The following is a 17723-nucleotide window of genomic DNA, read 5'->3' on the forward strand; positions in this document are numbered from 1 at the left end:
CTTATCTTAATTGAACCCGTTTTGTGTTTTAATATAGAATAAAGGTGTGTGCTTTTTTGGATGTTGGCCAACATGTTTGGAGGCTTTCCCTGCTTTCTGCCCAAATCCAAAGCAGGCAAGATCTCGGGCAACAGATGCCGTCAGACTGTTTAGCCGGCTGCCCTTTTGCCGAACATGAATTGCGAGTCTATCACGTCGTCGCCAGCCGACACCCGACGCCTCTCAATTTGTCTGCTCGGCCTTGCGGAGCGAAGCCCCTGTAACCTCCAACAAGGACGCCGGGCGGCACGGATGGACGACCGCCGAGAAGACTTCGCTCTCGGCGTGCGGCTCGGATAGACGAGAGCCTAACCAGACACTTAATAATGCAAAGACATTCCAGATGCCGCCGCAAAAGATAACCGGGAGAGTGAAAAGAAAAGACGATTGGTCGCTGAGTCTCAAGGCTACGAAAAAAAGGTTCTCCAGCAGGGGGTGCTAGTGATCCTGGGATGCTTCATGCGCCTACCTGTAGAATAAGAGATCTCCGTATGGTGAGCAACTAAGGAGCAGTCGTCCATTTTGTTCGTTTTACATTCGAGTTCCCCCCCCCCCCCCCCCCACCCCCATTTTTACATTTCGTTTTACAATGTAGGATTACATATCCAAACGATTTTCAACTCTGGATTTTCGGTCGAAGCAGGAGGTCATCAGTAAAGGAAGAGCAACTCTGGAGTTAAAAGGTACGTTTTAGGTAAGTTTTTGATTCCATGTGCTTTATTGAGTGTTTTTATGTGTGAAGACTGCTGATATGAGATTTTAATTAAAATAGTTCAAATGAAATAATGAATAAGCCACACTAAAGCACGTCATTGAACATTTGGCATTCGAGCCAGATTGCTATGCTAGCAGCGCTAACGTTAAAGCGGGCAGCAATTACGGCAAGATCGTTCAAACGAAAACGGGGAAAAAAAACAAAATTGAGACATATCATTCAAGAATTCAATCATAGACAGCATTCAAGTTTGCTCAGAGTTTTTTCAGGTATTATAATGATGCCAAACATGGTTAATAGGGGAATGTAAAACTAGCATTAATGTATTTTATTCTTCTTACATTTTACTGCTAGCAGTCGTTTTTCCACACGTTTAAGCGCGTTAAAGGGTGAAGGCTGCAACGCGACGTGACAAACGATAGCAACTTCCAACCCGCCTGCACTTTCCACTGTGCACTATTTGGCCCGTAACGCTCTAATGGAGCAAGCGGCATCTGGAGCACATTAACGGCCTGCTGAGGGGAAACTTTCACAGGTAAAGAGACAGAGATATTTTTACAAGAGAGCTTTTATCGGCTGCAGGAGGCCACAAACATCAGATCGATGCTTCTGCCAACGTGGCTCTGCCAGCACATTTGCTCCATCCTTGATTTTGTCCCCCCCCTTTTGTTCTTGTTTAGCTTGCCTCACTTTGACGAAAATCGATGCCCCCCTCCGGATCCAGCAGTTCCCCTTAATTTCCTTTATCACTGCTGCAACAACTCCTCCACTTTGTGTTCCAAGACAAACTGGCAAGTTTGCCTTGCACAGCCTTACGTTGATGCCAATTGTCACAAAGTCTTTACTGAATCGGAAATTCAGATGATAGTGCTTCAAAGACACTTATTAAGCAAGTCAGGATTTAAAACTGAGCCCAGTTTTCTTAGAAACATGTCTGTGGCGTTCTTCCCTGGAAAACACAGTATAGAGAATGAATGGTTTCATTTTGAAAATGTTATTTATGAATGTGCCCCACTGTGAAGTCACTGGGTGAGGGCAAAGTATGTGTCTTTTAAATTCCACAATAGTGTTCCATACTGGAGGTGGAATGATAAATGAAAGACAATGCTTGAGGGCTGGACTGGAGATCAATGGATAATTGTATTTCCATACGCGAGCAGAAAGACAATGTCGTCACGGTGACCTTGTAGAGACCATAATTGCCACTCACCATCTCGTCTGTTGAGCTTGGCGAAGACGGGAGCGTGACTGGCTGACAGCTGGGAGGAGCTTCGGAAGGCCGACGGTTGCAGAGTGGACACCAGGGCGCTGTCACACGCCTCTGCGGACGCAAAAAGCAAGCATTTATGTCCCGATATTCTTGCTGAAAATCCCCTCTGAGGTTGAGGTGTGTGTCCAGATTGGAGGTCCATTAAAGAAAAATACTCGCTCAAGTGTTCAGACAGCTAACACAGACATGACCCTGACTACTTCCTGGAATGTGAAGCGACTGCACCTTGCTGCCTGTCACGGCACTTTTTTTTTTCTTTTTCAAGAGGCGATGGAGAAAGTCTTCTCTCTTCGTGTTTAACATTCCGGACATGTGCACGACAACACTGGCGGGAAATTGAGTTGTCACTTTTTCAAAGACTGTCCTGAGAAAGATTTGAGGGAAATTATGGTTTTGAGCAAGGGTTCAAAGTTCATGTTGGGATTTCAAGGCTAGCGTCTGGATGGAGTTCGGGATTCGGATTAGGGTTTGAAGACAGGATTAGGGTTTTTCAAATTAGGTTTACAGAGTTAAATTTCAGTTTCTAGACTTGACTGACTTGACTTATTCAAACTTATTTCAAAGTTTTCTTTGCGATTGGCTAAAAAGAGCCTGCACGATGCGACTCCCTCATCTCACCATTAGACATTTCAAATCCATAAACACATTTCTTCCACTTTCTTTTCCACTAGTCATAATAATCCATACATTTTTGGTGAAGGTCAGCCTTTTACATAAATTGCGTCCAATCGAAATGTCGGATGTATAAATTGATCTTGGCTCTGCACCGAGTGTTGCATTTGGACGCTTTCTTTTTTGTGTAAATGCCAAACAGGAGAAAGAACTCGTCGACTGTAACGTATTTGTCTCCCATAGCAACGAAAAGCATTCATCTAATCGGTCGTATCACTTGCACAGTATCTAGCCAGCTCTTCACATTGATTTGTACGGACTGCGTGACGATCATAGTGTGACTTTTCTATCGATATCCATCCATATCGTAAGTCGTTGCAACAAAACAAAAGCGATGTATCACACTTGGTCTGCAATTTTTACTTTCTATATTTCCACCATCGGCTCAGCACTTCAAAGTTGGCAAATGTCACAAAAGAGTTGCTCCAAAGTTGAGTGGCAAAAAAAATAAATAATAAAAAAAAATCTGCATTTAATAAGCATGTCTGTCCCGAGATTCAAAATGATTCTGGCCAGCGTTTGAGGCTTCTCAAAGCACAATTAAAGCGCCCCCCGCCCACACCCCCGCGAGTGAGAACTCGCAGCTCATTGTCCACTTTTTCTTTTTTGAATAACAAAGAGCCCAGAGGGTCCAGGACGCAGGCAGGCCCCCTGAATATAGATGAGCTCCATCCATCAGCTCCAACAAACACACACACAAGGTCTTGCACTTTGCCGCTCTTACGCTGAATAAAAAAAAAAGAAAGAAATTCCCACAGTGCTTTGCTGCTTTTTTGGGCTTCATTCCAATCACGTTGGAATGTTGTTTTGGTGATGGCACTCAGGCAGAAAACATCAATGCACAACTTCTACCTCAGATACTGCTCCCAAACCACACTTTTATCTTCGCGTGAAGGAAAGGGAAAAAAAAAACAGAACACCACCTGAAGAGTGTCATTAACTCAGTCAATATTTTTTTGGGGGGGAAATGGTGGAATTTATCTCTGAAAAGTAAATCTAGAAAGAATAAGTTCTAACATATTCTAATGTCACGAGAAATTGTATAAATTACTTTCTTGAAAATAATGACCCCCGAAAATTGAATCATCAATTCAATCAAAAAGTCTCATGAGAATATCGTTGCAATCTCATGCACATTCACTCAAATTTTTTCTATCTGAATCTGATTAGAATTTTGTGCACCTTTGCCACTGGCTGTCAATTAATGTGTTACGGTGCCCGCTGAGCGCTACTTGGAAGGCTTCATGCCGCGTGAAACAACTCCGATTACCTTTAGCGCCGAGAGCTAATGTAGCTCTTACCGTCAGCTACTTCCTCACATCATCTACATTCCAGGAGTGTGGATGGAACAACCTGATTAAGACTGCTGCATTATTCAGCAGGAGCCACCGAGCAAGTGTGTGTGTGCGTGTGTGTGTATGGCCAAGGCGTTAATTAATTAATTGAAATGCAAACAAACAGCCAGAAGGTGAAGACACGGCGCTGGAGTGCTCGCCTCATCGTTTCATTAGCACCAGAATTAGCTAGCAAAGCAGCGGGAAAAAAAAAATGCAATTACTGCAACAAGCTACTCACTCCAGACGCTCGCGAGCTCACTTATTTGAACGAGCTCCTTAGTTATTTCAACGGATCACTATCGCAAATGAACTTACTTCAACAAGCTACTTAAATGACCAATCTACTGCACTTAACGGGCTTCCACCTTGTTACCTATCTTAACGGCTTCCCTCAACTTGTTAATGAGCGTTCTTTGTAACAAACTTCTTATTTTTTATACTCGCCTTTCAGAGGTTACTGACCACTTGTTGAAGGTCGTTACTAACTCCAAGGAGTTGGGCACCGCCCATTAATTGTGTAGTCCAACAAGTCATTGAGGTTAACAAGCTACTTTGTTCAACTAGTTCCGACGTTTTTTACGAGCCACTCGAGGTAGTTATTCACTTCAAGTAGCTCGTTTAAAAAGTTCCCTCCTCAGAGGAGCATCTTTAGCTAGTTTGTCCTCCTTCGTGTCTTACACAGCGCAACGTCATCAAACAAATTGATTTGGCTTGAATAATGTTGAGAACTTATTAAAAAGGTAACGATCCACTGTCAGATTTTGAGCTGTTTATGTTTTTGGCGTCCTCCGTAATTTATGTGAGGAGGACATCTCGTATGAGGATCGATTGTCTCACACCAGCTCCAAAGGAACATCGTTAAAAAAGGACTGAATGATGTGTTATTTCTCAATTAGTCATGCATTTATTTATTATCCATGTGTGGGGAAAAAAATACAAACGACGTTCATATTCTGCCGTGTTGGCTGTCATCATCGTCGTCACGCTAATGCGCTAACTGCAAATGCGCACAGAGAGGGATGGCATTCACAAAAACAAGAAAGAAAGTCATTGTGCAGAGAGCTGTGCTAACATCAATTATGAAATAAGTTGAAAATAGGCAACTTTTCAAGAAAATGAGTCTACCTTGAGGTGGATGTCTGGTTGGTTATTGCCAGGCAGACTTCAAAATCTTTGACAGTCTGTATTAAATCGGAAATTAATATTGCCACCCCCCAAATCAAAAATAGAACTTGCTCAAATCACGTGGATTGTTTGTTGTTGGGTGAAGTTCACGGCCCCTCACGTGGGTGCCGACGGCAAAAGAAAACAACTGGAGATGTCTTTTTCCCAACGAAAACATGATGAATAGCCGGCGGCAAAGTCCTGGAGGTCATTCCTCTTATCAGGATCATGTCCTGGTCCGCTGGAAACGTCTCCAACGCCATCCCAACCCGGCTGATAATAAAATCTCGGCCTTCTCTGACTTAATAAATCCGCCTTAGTCCCCTCGACCTTGACTTGCGCCTTTCTCGCGCTTATTTCCATAAGTGACTCTGAAGAGGAAATATGAGCACAAAGCAAGCATGCTCCGGTGCCACTCTGTTGTTTTGTTCAGTTGGAGGACGCTTGATGATGAGCTGCGAGGGTTAATGGAGGGAAGCTAATGTTCCCCTCAAGCTTCCTCGCTTTAAACAAGCAACTCCTTGAAGAAGTGCTTGACTTTCCGCCTTGAGCGTGCCTGTAATTACTCTCGAGAACGGGTAGGAGGTGTTTTTGTGGCTCTATGACGTCGTCATTCTTCCGTTGTATCTAAAGACTTGCTAACGTAGGCCAGGTTTCAAGAAATGTTAGCGCTAACTCAGATCATTAATATGAATTGAAAACTTAGCCCTTGACTCCAGTTTTGCTACATAACATTGGATGGACGTGACTATCTCGAGAAGAACCACAAAAAAGGCTCAACGCCTGAAAAGACACGGGAAGCCCGCCATGTTTGTTTGACGTGACATTGGTTAAGGCTCGGCGAACACAAGTGGCCCAAAACCTGACGGCTTCCCGCCGTCGCAATCATTTCTGGTGTGTCACTTTCCACTACATTGCTTTGTTGTTATTAGCGTTCAGATTCCCACTCCCTAGAAACAGCATCTTCTTGATTTGTTTTGTCAGCCACTATTCGAAAGCTTATCCTACGCTTGGTATCAGCACAGCGTTAGCGTTCCATCCTCAGTTTGACGACTTAGCGACGATGACCACTTTGACGTGGACGCAAACAGCTTTTAACCTCGACAGCAGGCGGCTGTCATCCACCCTCGTTTCTCACCTCAGGCGGCGAAGGACCGCCGCTGCCCTAGTTGTGTGCCATTACAATCCCAAATGGAAATGAGGGGGGAACTCCGTAGGAAGGCGCGAGCGAGTGAGCGAGTGACCGTCGGCATGCAAATGAGCGCAGCGTGCGGCGCCATTATCTGTCATTAGGCTGGAATCAAAGTCGTTTGCTCTTGTCGCGGAGATCTGTCAGTGGGATGGGGTGGCGATGAAATGGAGAGAGAAAAGGAGATCATACGTGAAGATGATGACACGCTGCAGACTGAGTGTGTGCATGCTTGTGTGTGTGTGCGCGCTTGTGTGTGTGCGTGTGCGTGCGAGTGTGCATGACCTCACTGATCAAAAGCTTTTGGTTCCAACCTCGTCACACGTAAAAATGTAGCCTTAACGACCACTGAGCCGTGAGAATTGATCACGTCACGCTTTCTCGCTCACATCCTCGCCGTTTTGTCCTGAGCAAGATCATTTTTTCCAAATAAAAGTTTCCCAGGAGAGAAAGTTTCCAACATCGGACTACCCTATGCTGGAATCAAAATGAAAAAAAATGAATCTCTTCACTTTTCACAACCTTGTTTGCAACCTGATATTTTCATCCAATGATCCGATTATTTTATATATGTATTAGCATTGCACAAGGCAATACTCAAATGTCAATACTCTGATGGCAGCCTTCCCTCAGCTGTAATCCAATCCATAGGACAAAATATCAATATTTAAATAGCTGTACTGCAATAGCAGCTTTCCCCATAATGGAATCAATTCCCAGGAGAAAGCATTGCTGTTCCGATATCAGAGTAGGAACCAGCCGTCCAGATATTGGACTAAAGAATTAACAGGTTCTGCTACGTCAGTAGTCAAAAGCACTTCACATGTGGGTTATGTTGATGGCAGCGTCTTAGCATTCTCAGGCTCTTTTTGACTTATTTATCATCATTAGGCCTGAGGTCACAATTTTGTGCCTTAGCTTTCCTCCTCTGTGTGGGTTTTTATTTTAATTGCACCGTGATAGCATTACAGTACCAGCAAAAGGCATAAACATTGAGCTCTGACATCTACTCTATATCTCTAATCCTTGTGTTCATACAGTGATCACAAAACCCGTCTTTTATTGGAAAACAGCAACAAAACCGGCTTTGCTCAGATTGGAAATGATTTGCCGGGAGAAAAAAAACGACAATTTACTCCGATTCCAGGCTTTCCAATGCCAAAATCCATCCTGAGGAGAAAATATTGATACTGGAATAATCATCCTCCAATAGTACTCTCACTCATCAGCAACCTGAGTGCGCGGCGAAAACCCATGCAGGCACGGGGAGAACATGCAAACTCCACATATCAGTATAAATAAATATCAATACTGAAATATTAAGACGCCGATACCAACGGTTTGCTGCAGAATTATAGCAAGATATTGTAGTAGGAGTAAGGGTTGCAAAAAAGGAAGTAATCATTATTCCTGGTGTATTGTTCCAAATGTGTCACTCTGCTTCATTTGTCAGCCTTGAGGCAAAATCAGAACTTTTTGCTGCATTTTGTCAAGCTCGCGCTGTGAAGAAAAGTTTTTGCTGTCTTTGCCGCCCCCTTGCGGCCAAGAAAGAAACACATGCCCTCAAAAAACAGCTTTTGTGTTTTGTTCCTCTAGAGCGCGGGCAAGACACGTGCGCACGCGCACACACACACACACACACACACAGAAATGATGAACAAGAAGATGAAACAAATGAAGAGGGCGAGAAGAGGAAGAGGAGGCTGACGACATATTTTCACACTCAGCCGGTGGAAGAGGAGACATCAAATGGACCCTCAGGGGAGAGAAGAAGAAGAAGAAAGCGTAGACGAGAACAAATAACGTCCTAGATGCCTTGAACTTTTTTGCATCTTGAAACGCTACCTTCTGACCCTCTTGAGGATGACTCACCGCAGAGCATGAGAGGTGAAGAAGACGACCAACGTAGATAAAATCATCCTCTGCGTACCTAACGCAATTTCGAGATGCAAAGCTCAAACTTGCATCTATTTTGAAGATACGAGGTTCTCGTATGCATATCAAACATCAAAGATGATCAAGCCCAACATTTTGATGGCAACTTTCCCCCGACTCGTATCTAATGCACTTTGCTGCTGCCAAATCGCGCAAGTGCACGCACGCGCAAGTTTGCATTGCGAAGCGGACCGAGCGAGCGTCGCCTCGCAGCTGCCGCACGCCGGTTAAGAGAGCTCGGCGGCCGGCCGCGCTTGCTGCGTCTCCCCCGTCCCCCAACGGAGGAGGGCAAGAAAGAAAAAGTGCAGAGAGGACAGAAGCAAGCGAGCGAGCCTGCTCACCTTGCGCAGGAGTCCCGGCACACCAGCGCAAGCCGAGCGCAAAGAAACAAATCCAAACGGGGGCGTCCATCATGATGACGGGATGAGGAGGATGGTGCCGAGCCGTCTCCTCCTTGCTTCTCTTCTGCTACTGCAAGTGCAAGTGTGCGACGGAGGAGGAGATGTGAGGGACGGCCAGCCAGAGTGAGGTGGGGGGGCAGAGTGAGATAGAGGAGAGTAAGGAGAGAGACCATGCAAGAGCAAAGAGAGAAGCGAAATGGGTGAAAGAGGATTTGGGAAGCCCAAAGACGTTGAATGAAGGAAGGGAAGAGAGGCAGAGGAAGAGAATTAGCGACAGTTGAATGTAGCAAGGAAGGATGGAAGGAAGCAGATGGCCATTGGGAATTTCATGTTTCCCGAACGACCCGGTCCATTTCTGAGGAGACTTGTCCATCGTGCAACAAAGCACAAAAGAATTGCAAAGTCTGCAATTGGAGGTAAAATCATGCCCAGTTGCAAGATTCCATCTAGAGAATTATTTCATCAATTGAAAAAAAACAAATAAGCAGAATGATATTTCGAGTCATGTCCCAAAATGTCAAGACATTCTGCCTGTTTGGTTGGAGTGAGCTGATTTTGGGCATTTCTTGGCATTTTTTTTAAAGATCTTCCTCCTGGAAAACATTTGGCGGCGGGCTCGCTTCTCTGGACGTTTTTATGCAATTTACTTGAGCATCTGCTTGTTCAAATAACGTCGCCCCTTGTGTTTCTGCATTATTGCTTGAGAAGAACAAACAGATGAAAGTCAATCCAAAGACTTTAGTTTGTTTGTGTGGTGAAGGGAGAAAAAAATAATCAAATGATGATTTTCTCCCCCAGCTAAAGAATGTTTGCGCATGCATTGGCTATCTGATTGCAAAAAAACGGAATCAGTCAGGTTGCAAATGTGTCCGAGGGGCTCGATGAAGATGCTCGGCTTTATCTGAGCGGGCCAAGCGTCGGCGCCGCGATAAGCCTGCCGTGTTTTCGCCGCGCCGCGTTTTATCTGGGATCAGACGCGCCTAAGACCGTTTTTGTCAGTCCAGAAATCCCGCCGTCTGCAGATTCCTCTTTTTATGTGAAGGGCCGTCGATACGTTCTGCTTGCGACGGTGATTCTGAGGACAAGTTAATAAAGTCAATAAAACAAGGGACTTGCTTTGTTTTGCTGAGCTCCAAATCTTTCCCAAGTTAGTATCGTTCGATTGTAAGAGATATCTCTCTCTATCTGTTTTCATTTTGGACTTATATGACACATGGCAGGTGTCGGTTTGTCCACCTCCCGCTACCTGTCACGTGTGCCTCAGCTCCCGTCACGTTCCTCCCGGCGGGGTTTCTTCCCGTCACAGCTGACAAGCGCCTCGTCCCCACCGCCATCAGCGAGGAAGAGGAGGAGGGGAAGGAGGACAGAAGGAGGTGTTGTCGTCTTTCAGACGACAGCAACAAAGCCCGATGGACTGACCTCAATCTGGCGCCGTTGCTGCGACGTTCCGCCTGCATTACAAACACGACGGGGGAGGAGGAAAGCATCACCGCCATTCTTCTTTGTTACTTCAGATTTTGTTTCTTGTTTGTTCACTTGCGGTATTACGTTAAAAGTGCCCAGGACAATTTTGTGTCATTTTGGTGGCACATTTTGATTCCCGTGCCAGGTTGACTTGCCGCTTCATTTCGTGCGGACGCCGTTAACACGACATGAAAAAACAAAAAGAAGGAAGAAAGCTGCCTTTTAGTAGGCCGTGTGAAAGAGGCACAAGAGACGAGTGCAGGTGAAGGCTAAAGTGGCAAATGCGGCGCCCCCTGCGGGAGCTCTCCTTTTGCTCCCACCGTTATCGGCTCACATTTGCTCGGGTGACCCTCCCCCCCCCGAGACGTCGCCCTTTTATTCCACTGTGAAAGACACAAGAAAGTGTCAGGACAAAAGCTCCGCCGTGATACTTTTGCAACTTGTATTCTCTGTGTGGGATCTGTAAAAGGCAGACAAAGAGAAAATGAGCAAATCTTTTGTGAGGAAGTTCGGTGTCACAGCGCCAACAGCCTCTTGACAATCTTGATACTTAATTGCTTCTCGTCCGGTGAAACACCCAAAAGACCTACTTTAAAGACACGAAAAACTCAACCAAAATGTAAGATGGGACTTTGTTCCCCTCAAAACAATTTACCTTGCAAAAGAATGAAGAGGAAAATTCAAGATAAACTACGACCTCGGGGGGTCGATCATCTTGTCGAGTCGCATCCTGTAAAGACGCATTCTTCATGATTGGAGCTTTCGAAAGAAACTCAACTTTTACCAAGGACACCCTCGCAATTCTTGACTTTCACTTAGGTGGCCGATGACGGCCATGAAGGTTGAGTCGCCTCTTGTGGTGGGCCGTTCTTCCGTTGCCATGGCAACAAAGAGAGGCCTCTGCTTTCTTCTTTTGATTTTCCCACACAAAAACATAAGCAAACCCAAATGGAAATCCTCACAAAAGCCCCCCCACGCACCAGAAATTGCAACCTGTGTTTTGTGTGACAGATCGCCAAAACAACTTTTTACCAGCCACCACATGCTAGCTGGCCGCTTTAGAGTGCCTCGTCGTTGCGATGTGGGAAAAGCCGGAGATACCTTTTCCAGCCAAGGGAGGCTTTGAGCGCTTCTGGAATGAGAGGAAGACTGGGAATGGCAAGTAAGTAATCATTCAACATCTTCCTTCTGACATCTGGTACGTAAGCTCCGCCCATCAACACTCACCCAAGAAACTCACGACACCACAAGGTTTTTTATGTTTTTCTTTTTGAGGGGAGCGGCTTCTGTTCCGTGTCATTAATTAAGCCGCCAATCAAAGGCATTCAAATTTGCCGGCAGATTAATTGCTTTCGATAAATGATTGGCGGTTGCATGGCCTTAGATCATTGATTGACAACGACACGAATCACCCGCACGGATGCCGACCGGGTTTTCACGCTGTGTGAACGTTTGACATGTAGCGAGCGCCTTCCAAATATTCTAATTACGGTTCCAAAGCCCCATCTGTGCACCCGCACCATCACTTCATTACACAACCGACAAACTGACTGACATCATCTCACCGTCCAAGTGTCTGGCGTTAAAAAAAAAAAAAAAACATCTCAGGGCCAAACCGTCGCTCGAGTTTAGATGCCGGACACGTGTCAGTCCAACATCATTACCTGAGCGGACGGCGAGAGCGGGCCGTGCCCAAGCCATTTTGTTTGAATCTTTTAGCAGCAGGTTGGCTTCTGCGTCTGTTTGCTCTGTGTTGCTCTCCTAAGTAAAAGGAATTTATTTTCCTCGCCTCTTCACAAATTTGCATTTGTTGGCCACGCCAAGTGTCGACAACGGTTGGCCGTTCCGGCTGCAAAGTTTCCACAAAGGAACACATTTCGTGTGAATCGCAAATTGGCTTTTGTTAAAGTAACAGACGGGACGGATTACTCAGGATTCGTACAGAAAATGGACGTACAGGATTTTCATAGCATGCTTCCCATTTTTTCCCTGTGGGAAATCTGATTGAGAATACCAAAAACAGGCATCAATTAGAAGTTTCACTTTAATATGGAGTGAATGTTCTTTTGTAAATGATTTATATGTGTAGCTGTAAAATGTTAATTTCTTGCTCGCGTGAATTGATCTTTTGGCATCAGCATTGTGATTGCCTCGAACGCTTAAAATCCTCCTTGATGGATTCTTTAATGGCAGATGCGTTGGCGTTAAAAGCAAATAACATTTGCGTCGTGCTGCACATTTCAATGCCGGCCGGTGTCAACGTTTACAATCTCTCCGCCAGCGACGATAACGCATTTGCAGGTATCTGCCCGCCGCCCACTCACATAAGCACAATCAAAACCGGTTTCATTCCACCCGCCTATTTCCCCTGTGCGCGCTCGGCCGCCGAAATCCCTCAAATCAACATCCTGATGAGTTCTTCCGACACGCGAGAGCGAAATACCCTCCTTCGTCCGGATATCACAGTTCAAATAACCACGTGCGTGGTTTGGCCGCGAGCTCCAACTGGAACAAATTGTCCGTTCCATCGCTCGACTTGAATTAAAGCCCAAAACGTGGAGCTCTTTTTCTTTCACACCCCTGTCGTGAAAAAGGTCATAATTGCGATTGTACGGTTGCGGCTTATTACTGCTCCTCCGTATTGATTTGTTGGCGCTCCGGAGAGCTGAGTGAGTGTTATTGCTCGGGCCGCAAATGACACCAAAAAGCTGTTGCAAGAGCCCAAGTCAGCTTGGAAGCGATCAATGAGGTCCCCCCCGATTGGTTTCAAGTTAAAATCCATTTTGCTGTGAAAAGATCAAGTAATGGGGGCCTGGGAGACACGGATACTTTTTCCACCCGCGGATCCCATCAAGTGGCCGCGCTCTGGAGACTTCACTTTATGTTTTCGGGTTAATCCGACCGCAAGGATCAAGCTCGACAAATATTTAAGATTGAGTTTTGAGTGTTTTAAATGGGTCACTTCGACCCACACCATAACCAGATAGCTACTGTCGCTCATTTGTATACCTGAATAGGTTTTTTAGCCCCTCATGTTTGTAACGTCCAAATAGTGTTAATATTGCAATATCTTTCTTTCTTTTCTCAAAATTGGCCAATGGGGGCAGATATCTCATCTGATGAGAAAAAAAGCGGGGGTTGACCATTTATTAGAAAAAAAATTGCAATTGATGATGAATAAACATGCGCGGGCGGGTCGTTAAATTACAACACTAACGTGTCATTAATAACCGCCGATAATCGTCTTGGGTTTCTGGATTCTCTGGACTTTATTACAACAGCTTCTCATTTCCTGTCCCACACAGTCAAATCATCTTTCTTCTGTGCCATATTCCTCCTCGCTTCCAATAATACTCTTGAAAAAGTGCAGCGCCCATTCCGAGTGAATAAGTCATGAACGTTAACAAGCAGCCGTGGAAATTGCAATAAACCCCCTCCAAGTCCTCCCGCTTGCTCCTTTTTTTCCAACGGAATCATTTCAAGGTCCACGCGCCTTGTTAATTTGCCGCCGTCGTGTTTTTTTGCTCGGCTGACTGCGATGACGCGGAAGTAATTGCTGGCGTATGCACTTTACAACAACGCCGAATGAAATTAGCTCCTGCAAAACCTCCATTAAATGAAAAAAGGAGTAAATTGTCTCACAGTAATTCCATGGTAAGCTGATGGTGAGATTAAAAAATTGTGACAAAATGACTTGTCTGGGGGGCATGAGGTGGTGGAGAATTCCATCCTAGGAACATTACAAAGGGCTGCAAAGTTCCAGAGGAAATTACTGAAACTTTTAAAAGGTGTACTTTCTCACTTTAGCTGGTTTCAATCGTTCTGCTGATGAGAGAAAACTTTTATGACATTTTTTTTTTGATGCAGCAGCTTAGAAAGAGTAAATGGCCCAGAAAATGTTTAGCTTCTTGTTAAACGCTCGTGCGTGAGACACATGCAGAAAATGATGAACAAGCAGAGTTGATCTTGTAAATGATGCCAGCAGCTGCTCGGTAAGCTTTTAAAATCAGGGAAACAATGGCAATTTATCATCTTTTTTTTTTACTAGCCCGATGTATTAGCTTCATTTGCAGAGTGGACATTTTCAGCAAATTAAGCAATCCTGGGAAAGGATCGTTTGACGCCTTAGTTAATGTTAGATTGTAAACAAAACAACAACTTTATTGGCTTTTGTTTTTTTATTTGTTTTGTTTTTAAATGTTTGTTTTACTACTGTGGAGTTTTTAAAGAACTGGGCATTGATATCATAATACGGTCTGGTTAGTAATCTAATAGATGAATATGACAAAAAAATGTTTTGCAGTCTACTGTTTTATTAATTATTACAAGATACCAGCTGTACTGTTTATAGCACTTTTTTATCATTTTTCCAGATGTTTTCTTATTCTTGTTTGCTTATATTATCATTTTTGGCATGTTTGCTCCATATAAACTAGGATTATTATTTTTATAGGACATTATTGCATGCTGTGTTGCGAGGTGAGAGCCATGCAGCGGAAGTCAGAAAAGCGCATGCGTGCTCACGTGATCTGCTCTACAGGAAGTAAATAAAGCACCTTCCCGCGCAGTTGCACGCTTTGAAAACGAGCCGTAAAATGGATGAGCTTTATTTAGATAACATCGACGAGTATGTCAACGACCAGGACAAAATCGTAAGATTGATTTTGTGTAACTTTCACGTTCCCAGTTAGCATCGTTGCATCGTTTCAACCACGTTAGCGTCGGCGTAGCTGCCAGTGCTGAATGTCCATTGACATAACTGCCATATGAAAGCTAATGTCGATAGAATGGCGTTATTGTAACAACAAAATCCCCATGTTTAACTACATATTGGTTAACAGGCAATTTAGATTAATTCGGCGTCCGTTTCAGTTCAGAAAAGGCGCTGAAACTATGGAAAAAGACATTAAATGGGAATCAACTGCCAAATGCGTCCATTGAAAGTACAGCTCCGCAGAATATCGTTTTAATGTCACATATGGCCCGATATTCAACGTCACAGTGTTTGAAATTCTGTTTTAGACTCCTTCGGGGTTGATTGTACGCGCTGGTTTGCAAACTAGAACTTCTAATTGAACAAACCAGGCTCAAAATGTATAAAGTTTTAGTTTTGAATGTTTTCTTGACGTCAATAATACTCTTAATATTTCCATGTTGGTTATTGTTTAATAACAGTTGTTTGTCTAACTTTGAACAGGTTACATATAAATGGCTGAGTCTTGCTCTTGGAGTGCACGTCAACACAGCTAAACAGTGAGCCCCCTCCACCCCTTCTTTAACTTAATAGAAACAAAAATGCAATATTTACTTATATTTTATTTTCCTTTGCCCAGAATGCTCTACCACTACTTGGACCACAAAAGGAAGGAGAGCTCGGCTCAGCTCCATGCAACGTACTTGGTGTCGGGAAAGTTTGTAGACAATGGTCACGCGGTGCGCAAAAACAACTCATCTCCTACTTGTACTATTTCTGATCATTTATTCAAGTATTTCCTCTTTACCAGAGTCACAAGGTGTCCGTGGTGCGCGAGGAACAGCTGGAAGGTGTGTCATTTCACCCACATTTCAAGAGTCTTGCAGATGAAAATGTGCATTTGTTGCTTTTTTTTGTTTGTTTTTTTGTTTTTGCAGACTTCAAGTCCAAGATGAGTTTGATCGTGAGCGAGCATGTTTACAGTGTCCAGAAAGCGCTGCTGAGGGACAGCGGGCCGCTCTACGCTGTCGATTACGATGCTGTCAAAGACAACCTGTCCAGCTGCGGCAAGTACGTTGGGCTCACGTGATGATTTTTACCCTTTTAACTTTAAAACTATGTGCACATGTCCCTAGTTCCTGGTTTTCACCTGCATGTGTGATGTGAGAGTTTGCATTCTGCTTGTTCACAGGCATAGCGCCATCCGATGCTCCGACGCTGTTCCCGTGTCCTCGGTCGAAGGAAAAACGCGGCAAGCTCCGCCCACTCCTGTTCCAGAGCCCCAACAGGGCAAGAAGCCCACCGCTAACAGCGACGTTGCGTCTTCAAAAGCCAAGCCGGCCAAGGGCATCATGGGAATGTTCGCTGTCAAGGCTGCAGCGGCTGAGAGCCAAAACGGCGGCAAAGAGGTGAAGTCTGAGCCTCGGGAAGCTGCGGCTGAGGTTTGTCCTCTTTTTGTGCGATGTAGCATGTGGGATGGAATCTGCATGCAAATGTAAAGCAATTTGAAAGAAAATGGGAAATTTGTTAAATGTGTTTTCTTTTTCTAGGTGAATGTCTTCAAAGGTAAAGCATTGACAAAGTCCAATCACGCGCTGAACTTCTTTGGAAATCAAAGCACGAGTAAGTGAATCATGAATTCTCTTTGAACAAAGAAGCTCAAATTTAGCAGAATCTGTCGCCTAAACTGTTGTGAAATATTTGTAAAAGGCAAAGTAAATGCTCTTGATTTCAGAGACCCAAGAGAAACCTGTGAAGAAGGAGGAAGAAGAGACAGTGGAGTCTTCATCGGCAGAACTGCAACAGCTGAAAAAAGAGCCAGAACAAAAGGTCACAACAGAACCGCCAAAGCACAACAAGAAAGATTCAAGAAGGTTTGTGACAGGACAATTCATTAGGTACACCCTCTACATGAGATCCGGTGTAAAAATGTTGCTGGATTGCGTTCACTGCCAATGGCATTTATTCTTTTATTCTTTCAGCATATTGAAATTTTTCCCCCTTGTTTTCCTGAAGCAAAACCAAACGCCTGCAAAGTTCTGACAGTGAGGAGGAGAAAATGGAGACGAAGAAGCGGCGCCGGATCAAGAAGCCTGTGCCCGACAGCAGTGAAGACGAAGACGGTAAAAAGCCTCTTACTGTAGAAACTGGTGCACTGCCTGCCCTGACAAAATCTAGCAATTCTGAAAAATTCAATAAATATTGCAGTTAAAATGAGAATTGTCTGCAGTTATTCCAGATTCACCGCCACGAACAGCTGTTAGAGAAATGGCGCCGCTGGACGTGCCCGCTAAAGAACCTGCTTCACATGTAATTGCGATGACCACTTTCATGCCTCACTTGTAATCATTCTGATAAAGAAGGAACGTTTTTTTCATTACAGCCGGGACTCTGCGAGACGACAAAAATACGCAAGCGCAGACGTGTCCTTAAGTCTCGAACCTTTGTGGACGAAGAAGGCTGCATCGGTAAGCAAATTACAAATGTCAACTTTCCCTCGTTTGCGGTTCTGATTCTTGTCCGGTTGCAGTGACGGAGAAAGCCTACGAGAGCGAGTCGTACTCGGAAGACGACAGCGCCGTCAAGCAAGCGGAGACTAAAATACAGGCCAAAGCCAAAACCTCGACGAGCAAAGAGAAGAAAAGTCAGAAGAAAAGCACGGAGAACAAAGCCACCAAACAAGCTTCTATTATGGGATTTTTCCAAAAGAAGTGATGGACACACACAAACACACACCTACACAATGTTCAGAAAATTCTGGTGCTATCATACAGAAGTGATGAAACTCAATAAACACTCAATAAAAATGTTTGTGTTGATGGTCAGATTTCATTTTACCGTGAT

The 17723-nt window shown here is 44.5% G+C and overlaps 2 protein-coding genes across 9 annotated transcripts in view; one reads left to right on the forward strand and one right to left on the reverse strand.

The window, feature by feature from the left end:
• The window catches only part of cntnap3 (contactin associated protein family member 3), a 24036-nt gene extending 15051 nt beyond the window's left edge, over positions 1 to 8985 (reverse strand). For 5 of the 7 annotated variants that reach the window (XR_015862682.1, XM_088396898.1, XM_088396897.1 and 2 more), the window contains exon 1: positions 1965 to 2184. Coding sequence is in view for 6 of the 7 variants with exons in the window: in XM_088396898.1 (XP_088253024.1) it covers positions 1965 to 2166 (202 nt within the window). In the remaining variant the exon portion in view is untranslated. Of the gene's footprint in view, positions 1 to 1964; positions 2185 to 8662 lie in introns of those variants that run through there. The other 2 variants (XM_088396896.1, XM_088396899.1) reach the window with 2 other exon arrangements.
• Positions 615 to 17690, forward strand: pold3 (polymerase (DNA-directed), delta 3, accessory subunit). Of its 2 annotated transcripts, XM_088396908.1 has the most exons (13): positions 615 to 733; positions 11198 to 11348; positions 15384 to 15439; positions 15520 to 15619; positions 15691 to 15730; positions 15818 to 15950; positions 16072 to 16321; positions 16430 to 16502; positions 16615 to 16753; positions 16896 to 17002; positions 17110 to 17189; positions 17263 to 17347; positions 17410 to 17690. In XM_088396908.1, exons 4-13 carry the CDS (start codon positions 15521 to 15523, stop codon positions 17592 to 17594), a joined length of 1191 nt encoding a protein of 396 aa, XP_088253034.1. In that variant the 5' UTR covers positions 615 to 733; positions 11198 to 11348; positions 15384 to 15439; position 15520; the 3' UTR covers positions 17595 to 17690. The 2 variants fall into 2 exon arrangements, with proteins under 2 accessions (XP_088253034.1, XP_088253033.1); XM_088396907.1 differs by lacking the exons at positions 615 to 733; positions 11198 to 11348 and adding an exon at positions 14682 to 14838.
• The last annotated feature ends 33 nt before the right edge of the window (positions 17691 to 17723 follow it).

This window comes from Syngnathus floridae, chromosome 14, assembly GCF_059516105.1.
Source record: "Syngnathus floridae isolate MCC-2025c chromosome 14, RoL_Sflo_1.0, whole genome shotgun sequence".
Taxonomy (NCBI): domain Eukaryota; kingdom Metazoa; phylum Chordata; class Actinopteri; order Syngnathiformes; family Syngnathidae; genus Syngnathus; species Syngnathus floridae.

Excerpts from the sequence above, each read along its gene's own strand:
- pold3 (XM_088396907.1), top strand. The coding sequence starts at position 14,782 with ATGGATGAGCTTTATTTAGATAACATCGACGAGTATGTCAACGACCAG. Across the intron at positions 15,620-15,690 it reads TTGTAGACAATGGTCACGCG|AGTCACAAGGTGTCCGTGGT; the intron begins GTGCGCAAAAAC and ends CCTCTTTACCAG. Across the intron at positions 15,951-16,071 it reads AACCTGTCCAGCTGCGGCAA|GCATAGCGCCATCCGATGCT; the intron begins GTACGTTGGGCT and ends GCTTGTTCACAG.